Source organism: Heptranchias perlo, chromosome 32 (assembly GCF_035084215.1).
Source record: "Heptranchias perlo isolate sHepPer1 chromosome 32, sHepPer1.hap1, whole genome shotgun sequence".
NCBI classification, from domain to species: Eukaryota; Metazoa; Chordata; class Chondrichthyes; order Hexanchiformes; family Hexanchidae; genus Heptranchias; species Heptranchias perlo.
Window position 1 is genome coordinate 30,004,257 of NC_090356.1, and position 12,794 is coordinate 30,017,050.

The 12,794-nt window shown below is 41.2% G+C and overlaps 1 protein-coding gene across 1 annotated transcript in view; it reads left to right on the top strand.

Moving 5' to 3' along the window:
• The window catches only part of hspg2 (heparan sulfate proteoglycan 2), a 473,886-nt gene that overhangs the window by 216,784 nt on the left and 244,308 nt on the right, over positions 1–12,794 (top strand). Inside the window, 6 exon segments of the mRNA XM_067970061.1 lie at positions 236–415; positions 2,314–2,432; positions 3,272–3,383; positions 3,782–3,892; positions 7,863–7,990; positions 10,723–10,809. Of these exon segments, the coding sequence (XP_067826162.1) occupies positions 236–415; positions 2,314–2,432; positions 3,272–3,383; positions 3,782–3,892; positions 7,863–7,990; positions 10,723–10,809 (737 nt within the window).

Sequence of the window (12,794 nt, forward strand, 5' to 3'; positions counted from 1 at the left end):
AAGTGTTTAAGTGCTTAATTTAATGACTTAGTTGTAAGGAAAGCATAATGTTTGTTCAGCCCCTGTTGTTCTGTCAACACATCTGGTTCCCAAAGATGCTGTCTTGACTGATTCTGTTCAACACATGATCTGATTTAGGGATGGCTATATTAACACGCTTTCAACAAGTTTACATTTACTGGCTCCTGGCTTTTTTTACACTATTAATTGCTTCCTCCCCTCTCCATTTCTATAGGTTACTTCTTATGGAGGGGAATTACATTACACCATCCTACACAATGTCTCTCCTGGCTCCTCGCCAATCACTGGGATGCCAGATGTTATTCTGCAAGGCAACAGCATCTTCCTGGAGCACTACACTGCTAAGAGACCACAACCTGGCATTCCCTCAACGTTCTCGGTTCCCTTTAAAGAAGTAGGTTGTCATTGTATTTCTTTTAACAACCCTTGTACATAAACTTCATTTGAGATTGCGCAACGTTTTTCCTGAGAACACTTGTGTGGAGAAGCGAGTCCTTTGCTGAGATTGTGTTTGGCCACTTTTAGATCCATCGGCAAATTGGAAATGCACGATCTCAGTGTTAGGTTAAGAGGCAATAGAAAGTGTGTGAGTAATACTCTGTTGAGCTGAGGATGGACTGGATTATTCCAGGAGAAGATCATCAGTTTTGGGGTGATCTTCAGTTGCACAGACATTCACAATATCCACTATCACTATTGCTAGTCAGTGATGCCATGGGGCCAATAATGTCATCCATAGCGCTCAGCACATGGTTCACTGAATGTGGGCAGGAATCATTTACAGAACTAAGAAACTGTGTACCAGCTCACCCAGGCCCCATCTGCAATGCAGCTGAGTTCTCCTCCCCATAATGCAGTCAGTGTGTTTGGGAAGCACACCAGCCATTCAGCACCCATTGCAAGTGGGAGCAGGGGCGGATTAACACACGGGATTATGGGGTCCATGCCCAGGGGCCCAGCCAAATATGCCCCCCCGCCAGAGTTCCCATGCAAATCTATTCCATTTAAGCGTAGTACATTGTGATATGATTTAAGTTTCGGTTAAGCGTAGTATATTGTGATATGATTTCCTTTAGTCTTAATGCAGTGTGTAAAGGTTCTACAGACCTATTACTTCATGCATTTTACTGCACGTTTGTGTTGTAATGGATCAGGGGGTGCGAAGGGGCCCCTAATGGTCTTGGTGCCCATGGCCCCAAGAATTCTTAATCCGACGTTGAGTGGGTGCTGCAAGGGAGGATTGGAGGACATTCTTCAATTGTTTTCCCCTGGCTGGCTCACTAGGGTCACTTAGCTCACCTGACGCTGGACCGTTGGGCCTCAAAATGCCAACCTTGCTCGGACAATGGCCTCCTTCCTTCCCCTTCCCCACATCCAAAAGCCATTTTGCCCAGTGTGTGCTAACATGTAATGAGCAGTGAGCTGCTTCTATCCGCTCCCCTGGACAAGTGCAGTTGGAGTTCCCTTTGATACTGTTCAGGTATCTTCCCTCGATTGCTATCGCCTTCCATCAAAATGTAGGTGCAATTCAGACCAGGACTGAAAGGGAGGTAAAAGGTTGTTCGAGTATAGTCTGTTTTTCTCTATGTGTAATGGAGAGCCATTTTAGTTGCATCTTTTTGGTGTATTAACAAAATTGTATATATGGGTTTTGGGCAGGAAATGCTTGATAGAAGAATTACTGTCCAGCCACCTCATGATGTCTAAGTAGTCTGCTGGGATTTGCTGTCATTAGTAACCTCTGGGGATGCTTAATAGATGTGTATAATTACAGATCCTTCAGATCACCTGCTCTCTTGAGGTCTGATTTAAATGAAGACTCAAGGTTATGGTGCAGCTGGCAAATTGGGTTGTGTTGAGATCGGCTTCTTGCTGCCCATCATTTCAATCAACCTACTACAGCTGGGATGAGTTTATTTTGTTTACTGTCTTAGCACCAGATGGACTATCAATAGTCAAACAGAAAAGAGGAGACTGTTCATTTGTTAGTGTGTTCTTGGTACCATTGTAGCCTCTCTGAGTTGATTGCAAAACAGCACTCGTTCCTCCATCACAGAATGAATTGCCATTCCTGTTAGAATTGCATGGGATGTAAGAACTATAGAGGGAAACATGCAAAGTCTTTGAGAGAATAATAAATGCTGATGAAGATCCCTATTGGCATGATGTCGCTGCATTCTTTGATACCTTAGTTTTGTTTGATTTGAAACGTAATTTGTGAAGAAAGTAAGAACACGTCTTGTATTTGTGTCAATTTTCAATGATTCACAAGTGATCTTGTTTATTTTTTAGTCGGCATGGCGTCGTGCAGACGGCCTGCCTTCCACCAGAGAACATCTCCTGATGGCTTTGGCAGATATTAATGTTTTCATGATCCGAGCAAGTTATACTGAAGGAATGACTGAAAGCAGGTTAAGTATTGACAGATCCCTGAATAAATGTTTTAACTTGAAACCATTGGCACGTGCGGAAACTGTTCAGTATCTTTTGTACGTTGTCCATGGCCAGTCCTCAAATATGTGCTGTACGCTTGGCTCTGTATTGAGTGGGTGGCTTGGTATCCAAGAACAAAAGAAAAAGCCAATTCCTGTTGCAAATTTGAGTCTGTGGCTGAAGCCAACGGATCAAGATTGATCGGAAATGTTGAGCCGCCTCAGAATACAGCAGAAAGCAACTAAGAAACTTCCAACATGTAGAAAATCGTTTGTAAATTAGAGCTAACTTGTAAACGGATGAGGAGGGGAGGGAAACATTGAGAGTTCTTTGCCCTAAAATTCGTTCTCAATCGCGCTGTGGCATTGAGTAATATTCTTGCATTTGTTCAGTTTCTCTGCTCCTGCCTCTTTCCAGAAGAATTGGCCCACTCCCAGATTGAGGCCTAAGTGAACAGGGCTCGTGTTAGACCACACAGAGTGTCCTGGCTCCTGTACCCCACTGTACCTTTAAAGGGACAGTGTCCTGTGTGGTTGATGCCTAGTCATTTGCATATGGAGGTTGAACTACACTCACAAAAAAAAAATGAGGCGTTAAGATTTTTTTTGAGAAGTGGTTTAGTTAAATATAAATTGCGTTGTCCTTTAGCTTACCAATGATTTAAGTCCTAGATGTTAGCGAACAATTTTCGCTCAAGGTTGGATAAACATTTAAGTAGAAATTCTGTCTTTATGTAACAGTGAATCAGGGACAAGATACCGTATCATTTGCAGAAGTCCAGCAATGTTTGAGATTAATTACAGCTGTTCATTTGCAGAATATCCCAAATCCGTATGGATGTAGCGGTCCCGCATTCCACTGGACAGGAACAAGCAGTTGAGGTGGAGGAATGTGTCTGCCCAAGAGGTTACAGAGGATCATCCTGCCAGGTAAAAAGAAAGAACAAACTTGCATTTACTCAGCGCCTTTCACGACCTCAGGACGTCCCAAAGCGCCTCACAGCCAAACTGACGAGAATTCCAGCTGTTAAAATTGGGGAAAACTTTTTTGCAGATTTAAAACTGGGAGCTCAGAATTCTGAGAATGCTATCCTCCCGAGTATATTGGCATGTCTCAATCGGACAGAATTTATTGATGATTAGTCCTCACACAGAGGAACTTGGAAACATTGACTGTTTAATGTAATTTACGTTGTTTGAATTTTTCACCAAATTGGAAAAAATAGTTTTGATCATTTTACTTAATGTTTTTAAAAAGAAAAGATTTGCATTCTTTATTTTTGAAAGAAACTTTTGCTGAATATTTAAAATGTGTTTCTTCCATGCAGGAATGTGACTTTGGCTACACACGGACAGCTGGTGGACTTTACCTGGGCACCTGTGAGCGCTGTAGCTGTAACGGGCACTCTGACTGTGATGTAGACACCGGGGAATGCCTGGTATGGATAAGTCTATGAAATACTGCTTCGGTTCTAAATAGTGATTAATATGTTATGTATGCAACCTTTTCTACCTTTGAATATGGTAGAGACTTAGAGACATTTTTAATGTTTTTCTGACTGGCACCATTTCTACAATTGCTTCCTTTTTGAGCTCTGTGTATGTCTCCATTTTTAATCCCTCCATCTCTTCGCACTCATTCTGATTGATAGTTTTTTGTGGCACAGCCTGTATATGATGCTGGTAATGAACTTGTCACCTTAGCAGTTTAGAAACATTTCCCAGGATGGCGTAGTGAGTGTGCTGGAGGTCTATTGTTGTATTGTGTAGAGTGATAATTCACAGGGTCCCACTCACACCTGCTACTGCACATGGCGAGTTTCCATCCGCACTTTCTGACTGGGTCAGTTAATGAACTGACTTGTAAACTCAGGAAACTTATTAGATTTTAAATAAATCCAGTGTTCAGCAAAATTTTAGCTCCCTTGATAATGACAGCAGCACATACCGATCTACACCAAGACCTGGATAACATCCAGACTTGGGCGATTCTTTTATTTATTCATCACCGGCAAGGCCTGAATTTATTATGGTATGGTTTGATGCAACTGAGTGGCTTGCTCGGCCATTTCAGAGGGCAGTTTAGAGTCAACCACGTTGGTGTGGGACTGGAAGGTCAGACCAGGAAACCTGCCGTCCTTACCTTCCCTAAAGGATATTTGTGAACCAGTTGGGTTTTTACGACAATCCTTCAGCTTCACGGTCACCTTTACTGATACCAGCTTTTTAAAAATTGAATTGAAATTCTCAAATTGCCATGGTGGGATCTGAACTCACATTCTCTGGATTAGGATTCCAGTAACATAACCACTACACTACTGTATCCCGGAGAAGTGGCAGGTAAATTCACACCACATGAGTGCAGGTAGTGTCCATTTTGAGCAAGAGAAACACCAGCCATCTCCCCTTGACCTTCAATGGCACCACTATCCGGGAGTGTCCCATCATCAACATCTTGGGGGTCATCAATGACCGGAAGCTGAACTGGACCAGCCATATTAATACCTTAGCTGCAAAAGCAGGACAGAGACCTGCTGTCACGAGGTACTCTGTCACGAGTGGCTCAACTCCTGGCCCCTCAAATCCTCTCCATCATCTCCAAGGCTCAAGTCAGGAGTTTGATGGAATATTCACCACTCACCTGGATGAGTGCAGCTGCAACAACAGTCAAGAAGCTGAACACCATCCAGGTGCCCCTGACATTGGACTCAGCATCCACCTCCTTCACTATCCGCGCACTGGGGCTGCAGTATGAACAATCTACAGGATCCCAACTGTAGCAACTCACCAACGTTATGCTGAGATTATCTCTCTCCCCTGCGACCTCACCCAGCAAGGAGAACCAGTGCAGAAATGTTGTGGGAACACCATCATCTCCAAGTCACACATCATCCTGACTTGGATGTGGAGCACCATTTCTTTATGCATGTTGAGTCAAGATCCTGGAATTTCCTACCTATCACTGTGGGAGCACGATCACCACAAGGACTACAGCAATTCAAGGAGAAGGCCCAGCACCACCTTCTCGGGGCAACTAGAGACAGGCAATAAATGTGGCCTAGGCAGCGTTGCCCACATCTGGAGAACAAATAATAAACAAAATCCAACACAGGGTTTACTTAAAAAAAAAAATTCATAATGCAAACTTTTCATACATCGACAGTTATAAATATTATAGCACATTTTGCGCATGATATAAATACTAATCCAAATAAAGAAGCCCAATCACACAAACTTACTTTGTACCATATATTCCTAACACATATTTGTCTTGTTGCTGTAAAATTTTATTTTTAAATTCAGGAGCAGATGGTTCATTCCAGATACACTCCTGCTGTGTCGCTCAATTATCTCCACACTAATTCTGGGCTAATAAAAGTCACCCATAGAAATTAGCCAAAACTGTCCAAATTAAAGTCCAGCGCTCTATCACCAGAGCTTTCAGTCCAGCCCATGTTACATCCGTTCTAATCTTTAGAATTATCCCATCCATTTATTGTCTCAACAGTTCTCATAGGTAATTGGCCCTTCCTTTTATTATGGGGACACCAGTAGTCAGATACTGTTTTGTCTCTACAGGATTATTGCAGACCCAAATATAACATTGTAGCCAAGTAGTAATTAATTTAATTCCTATTCTTGAGCCCACCCTTTCCCTCAACCAAGTCCAGAGTTCTACTCTCAAACTTCTGTCAAGGGTAATGTTATAATCATTTTCTAGGAGTTGTGCAACAATGCCTGGAACACCTGACACTTGTGCTTTCTCTCCTGTCCTGTGTAGTATGCCTGCCCTTTACTTGGTGCCCACGATGACAGCACTGCTAAGATAGGGAATTATAGCTGCAAATTTAAACTTTCCCGCACAGTGAATTGGAACTCAGTCAACATTTGGGTTGTAACAAATCTGTCTTAAAATATAAGGAATCTTACAACACCAGGTTATAGTCCAACTGTTAACTGTTGGACTATAACCTGGTGTTGTAAGATTCCTTACATTTGTCCACCCCAGTCCATCACCGGCATCTCCACATCATGTCTTAAAATAGGCAGATTCAAGAAACTTTGGGGGTAATTTTGACTTCATTGCTGCACATTGAAATCAATGGAAATAAAAATGGGGAGAGATGTATAACGGGCTGCACTATCTCCCGATTTACACTATTGCACAAAGTCAAAATGATCCCCTTTGTGTCTTCAATTGATTTTGCTACCTAGCCTTGGCCACATGAAGAGTCAGTGACTGCTTCAGAGTGTTGAATTGCAGCAGAGTTTGAGGATATCTAATTGAAACAATGAGGGGCTGGAAGTAGCTGAAAGCTAAGGATGCTTTCCACAATATTGCAACCCATGATTGACTTTGATAGCTGCATGTTTAGCAAGTCATGCAATCACTCGATGAAACATGCTCCTTTACACCACTACTTTGGGTGTATTGTTATTTTTACTTGGAAAAGTTACACTGTATTCGCCATTATTTTCCAGCTTTTAAATGGTCCCAAAATTTGTGTCCTTTTAAGTGTATTAAACTTATCAAAGATTTTTTTGCAGTCGAGTAGTTAAATTGGATTTCATACTTGGTTAAAAGGGAGTGAAAGTTTATGGTGAGTACCTTTTTGTTGAAGGTACTCGCCCCTTCTATACATGGAAGGAAGTAATATCCAAGCCAATTTTAGCACTGGTATGGATATGTTGAGCAAGATGCCCTGAAATCTGCAGTGTGGCAGTTCCACAAAGGTGTTCCAGTCAGTTACATGGATGTTCTCCATTGGTGACGTCATTGGCCTAGCGAGGAGGCAGACCCTGCTCAAGGCAATAAAACTGATGGTTTTTTTAGTAAAATGTCAAATTTCTGCCATATGTGTAAGTGTATTATAAAATGGGAGAGTAGCATAAATTTTTTAAAAATGCTCCCCATGACCTTCTTTCCACTTCAGGGCTATTATTTAATGGGGAGTCTGCAGTTGATCAATGTCAATATATCAATTTTGATGAATGAATAAGTGCTACAATTGATAATGATACAATTTAGCCACATTAAATTTGCTCTTTCAGTCTGCTATTCTGTGACGTGTCTGAAATTACAACATTCAATCTGCCATTGATCAATATTACATTTAAACAGTAGTTGAAATTAATACCACATTTTAAACAGGCTTCACATATAATTGCTACCTTGACACAAGACCATGTTCCTTCGTCTCCCACGAATAGTTTTGTATCGAGGGAGGGTGCATTTGAAAGTGTCCCTTTGTGTGGAAATCTGTGCAATTTTGCTGTTTCTTGCTGCATACTCTTGTCTGCACTACAAATTATTTCAGATTTTTATTTTTTATATTCCATCAGAATATAATCTTATCAGACTGTTACCAGCTGTGATTGAAGTTTCTTTTTCTTGTTATGTGACTACAGAGGTGCCAACACAACACCGAGGGCCTCAAATGTGAACGTTGTGAGCCAGGTTTCTATGGGGATGCCAGAGGTGGAACAACAAATGACTGTAAATCTTGCCCTTGCCCAGGAACCACTCCTTCGAATCAGTGAGTTTCCTTTTAAAAAAAACCTTGTTTTTCTACAATTTATACCGATTTTAATATTTTTTCCTTCGACCTCTGTGTGCAATTATGAATCGCTCACTATCCAAATGGAGGAAGCTACCTGGGAAACTGCCTGTTCTTCGAGATTGGAATCCTTCATTGATTGAATGAGCACATGGTTTGCCTCTCACTCTGAGTCTGAATAAGATCCTATTCTAGGATTGTAGCTCAGTTCTTTACACTCCCATTGCTTGTAACTGTTCTGTTCCTTCCTGTTTCTTCAGTATACTTATTTGCTTTTTTTCTGAAGAAGAGTGTGGTTTTTATGATGTTGAAGAAATTAAATAGTACTAAAAGTTCTGTTTATTTTTAAAAGTAACTGGTAAAGTTCCCTGCAAGTTTTTCATTGTGTTGCATCAACTTCATTGACTTGCCATTGATAAATGGTGATAGACAAGAATGGTTGTGACAGGGAGAGAGAAGTTAGAGGCTAGAGCTGAGAGAGGGATCTCTAGTCGGACAAAAAGCTTTTTCGTGTATCCTGAGCAGGAGTGAAAGAGAGTTACTAGAAGAGCCTCCCAAGGTATGGGAGCAGTCAAGCCTTGGATGGAATTAATGAAGAGTTAACAATTGTTGCGCAGAAAAGAAGTGTTTGGCACAAAAGAGGAAATCCAGCTTCTTGGAAGCAGCTTTAACAGTGGTGAAGATTTGGGAGTTCTGGGAAATATTGGGGCCAAGAATAAACATAGGAATGTACAGGACAGGAAAAGCCAATTGTGGTCCAGTTTCTATAAAATACCATAACCCAAAATACCTCTTCACCAAGAAAGAGTAAGGTGCAGCCATCAAAGATGGTGGTGCTGGCACTGGTTAGACTTGACAGAAATGAAGAAACTATATCCTCAAAGAATTGACAGAAGCAAGACTTTTATCAGCCTATTGGCTTGGAGGAAATCCATTAGCAATGATTCAACAATTGCACAGCAAGAGGACTGTGAGCCTGGTGGATGTAGACTGGAATCACCAGCAAAAGAATGGACAAGATTGGATGAAGAAGGAACAGAATGGGAGAGAAGAAAGAGCCATGTGGGACTCCTGTGCTCATGAAAGAGGAGGAATCATCGATTACATCATAGATGAAGTAACTTGAGAGGAAACTAGATCGCACATTTGATGGGAGACCATTTAAGGTAACTTGTTTAGAAGTGCCAGACCTTCTGAAAGGCTTTGGGGATATCCAAGACAATGGCAGATGAATGACCAGTCGTCCAGAGCAGAGTTAATTAGCACTTTTAAGGTAGTAGATAAGTTAAGAATTAATAGGAGCTTTCACAACTTTCCAGTCCTAATGCTTGGGCAGTAGTTAGAATGGTAATTCTTAGGGGTAGTATAAATAGGAGCAAATGTCGAAAAAGAAGCATACGGTAGACTTGGGAGCAAGAAAAATTGAAGAGTGGCATAGGGCAACTGGTAAGTTTAGAGGTATAGAACTTGAAGGCAATGGGCGGAATTCTATCAGGAGCAACGTCTTACTGGAATCGGAAGAGCAGAGGATCCAAACAACCCGCCAGGGATAAAAGCTGATTCCGATGATGGTCAAACAACCGAGGGAGATCCTTTACCAAGATTAAGATGACTGTTGGATGAGAAAAGTACTTTCTCTTGGAGAGCTAGCAACTGTACCTTCAGGATGGAAGCGGGTGAAAAGGAAGATTCACAGAAATTATGAAAGACGCTTTGGCAAAGGACCGGAGGTCTGGCTTCTTAAGGAATAAGAACAAAGTAGTTGATGCTTCTTTGCTATCAAGTTGTAGTTAACAGCTGTGATAGTGGTTTTATAGAATTGGGAGCAGAGTTGGCTCAGGATGTGCCAGACTGATGAAGCTTGCCAGGCAAGGTGGAAAGAATTTTTGAGAGGAGGCTCAATCATGGCTGTTGTTATGCTAAGGTATAGCAGCAGATCTGACAGAAGAGATCAAATGGAGCATGATTAAATGTTAGTTATTTCACCTGCATATATGGAAGGGTAGAAAGAGTGAAAGTAGCAAAGCGAGCAAGAAAAGGAAGCCGTCCCAATGAGCTGAGTTGTAGTACCAAACAAGATGGGAGAAGGTTACAAAGTACAAGATTTGTTGCAAAACATGATGACAATTCACCATCGCCCATTTTGCACTACCACCAAGGCGAATTTATACCCGAGCATTTTGTCCTGCAGCCATATACTTGGGTCAGAGAACTTTCTCAAAATTCACAAGACAATACTTTGTGCATTAGACAGGGTTCTGATTCTGTATCTGATGCACATCGCTCAGAGACAAGCGCACTCCAGTCATTGATTCCCCTCTGTTTCTGAGCTGCTTTCAAAGCCTCCATGAGATGAAGTGAAAATGTCATTTTAAGTGGGCTTAGCCATGTAGCAGTTTGTGATTGACGATCTGACCCGCTCATTGGGCCAGTGATTCCAGCCAAATCAGGTTGAGCTAGAATGCTACAAAAGGCAGAGCATTTTCCACATTGGTTGTAACACTTTTTGCAGGTGGACAAGTATGGTGAAACTTCAGTTTAAAAACCAGCAAAAAATACTAATAAATGTATTTAAATTTTTCAAATGCTCTTCACTTACATGTGGGCCACTCAACATCACACTTGGGTAACCAGTGTGAAAATCTTAAAATCTTCTTGTTGCAAGTGGTTAACTCAGATTTTTTTTTTGAATGGTTTTATTTTTCACTCAGGTTCTCCTCGTCTTGTTTCCTGGACACAGATGGACAGGTGACTTGTGATCATTGCCCTAACGGTTACGGAGGAAGAAACTGCGAAAGGTATGGTCCACCAGACCCTCTTGTGTCTTTCTTTATCATGACTGTTTTTATTGTACTTTGCAATATTTCCTAAGTGGGTATTCCAGGTAAATTAGCCCAAGGGCCCACTTATTTAATCTAGTCCTGGGGCTGCTTCCAGAGTGGTGTCATTTCCATGAACCAGCATCTCAATCAGATGTACTGACCCCTTCACCGGTTGGTAGTATGTATCGAGTTCTGCTTCAGTTGAGTATCTCTTTTACATTCATATTGTACACTAAATGCCACAAGGCTTCAGTTGAAAATTCCCAAAACTAGACAAACGTATTCAAATACAGTTACCATCCAGGAAACATTTTGTTTAGCTCTAACTATTGTGCTCCGGTGAAAGGGTTCAATTTAACCAAATCTGCATAAAGTGAATCCCCGAGTTAACGGCAGGTTCTTTGTACTTCGACTAGTAATTTTATGACTAGAATAAACTTGCTGTTATCCATTGACTCGGAGATTCAGTTTAAAAAGCTAAGATCTGTTTTAAGATTTTCAATTGTAAGCTGCTTTCTTTGGTAGCAATAGCAACTTCAAAACTAAAACAGGTTTTCTCTGTCAGAGTTGAAGAAGTATTGTTTAAGCACACAGTTTATCAGATAGAGATGGGGTAAATGTCCCTTTTTATCTGAAGGCGTGGAGCCCTAACGAGAATGTGTGTGGCTCATCTCAATCGTGGTGGATATGGGGATTTTAAAGTTGAGTTAACAATAAACTGTCTTTGTGCAGTGTGTCACTATTTGCACTGGTAACTTCCTGCAAAGAAAGCAGTGTAACGTTGAAAACCCTTTTAAGGCAGAACTCCATTGTTTATCAGGAATATGACACCACACAACCTCTGTTGAAAGCAGACAACTCACATATAGCTTCTCCCAAACTCTATACAGTACATTGAGCATGCAGGATTATGACTTATAGAAAGGTAATATATGAAAAATACAGCCTCATCAACTGTAGTAATATAAGCAGAAAGGTACTATGTGAGTTTATATAGAGAAAATAAACCAATGATACATGATGTCTCTAAAATATCTGTCGGAAACTGAATTGTTCTATGGTTGGCATTGCTCTTGGGTGATTCCATAAGTGCCAGTGAGCTGAAACGTAATGATGACTGGCTGCTAATGTGGTGTAGTATATTGAGAATTGGTTATTATAGAAGTATATACCCACAGAGACAAATAGGATCTTCTGCATGCTATATGTTGAGAGTCTAGGGAGAAGCCGAGGTTTAAATAGTAGACATTACTGGAAGGAAACACTCAATAACTACCTCACTCCCTGAGGCAGAAGCTGGAAGGGCAGAACGGCTGTCTGTTGAGTTGATTTTAACGGCCATTAGTGTATTCCCCATTCATTCAATCATCACCATTGAGAATGTCCTGAGAATCTTGGGTTCATTGCTAAATTTGTAAGGGTCTTGGAAGAAGTGGGGAATACTTTTTAGCCATAATGGGAGCTTGGTCTCTGATCTAGAACAGATTCCTTGTCGGCCTTTGAATACAGCTGATGGCTGGAACTTCCTTTTGACCAACATAGACCAAGACACTGGTCTTTCAGCTTCTGTGAAAAGGGGTTTATAGTAACCAGATATTTTGAACCTTTCCAAAGAGCTCTGCATGAATTAGTTGGAGGTGATGCTTTGTGTTGTGGGAACTCCTGTATTGTTGCAGGTTGATGATCTTCAGGTGCTTTCTGGTGGGCTTGGACTCTCTTGTGTTTCTGTACTGAAGGCTTACTGTAGTACTGGTCTTTGCTGTGCATTTTTGTCTCTTCTCATGGTCCTTTCGGAATTGCAAACTTTCATTCATGGAAAGCAAAATGTGTACGTGCTACCTGGTCTGATGCTATTTAAAAAGTATAGCTTTTGTTTTTCACACTGGGTGTAAATTAAATTTAGTTGCAAGCAACAGATTTATTAACTTTTGAGCTTGTGGGTTTTGGAGCTTGACATCACT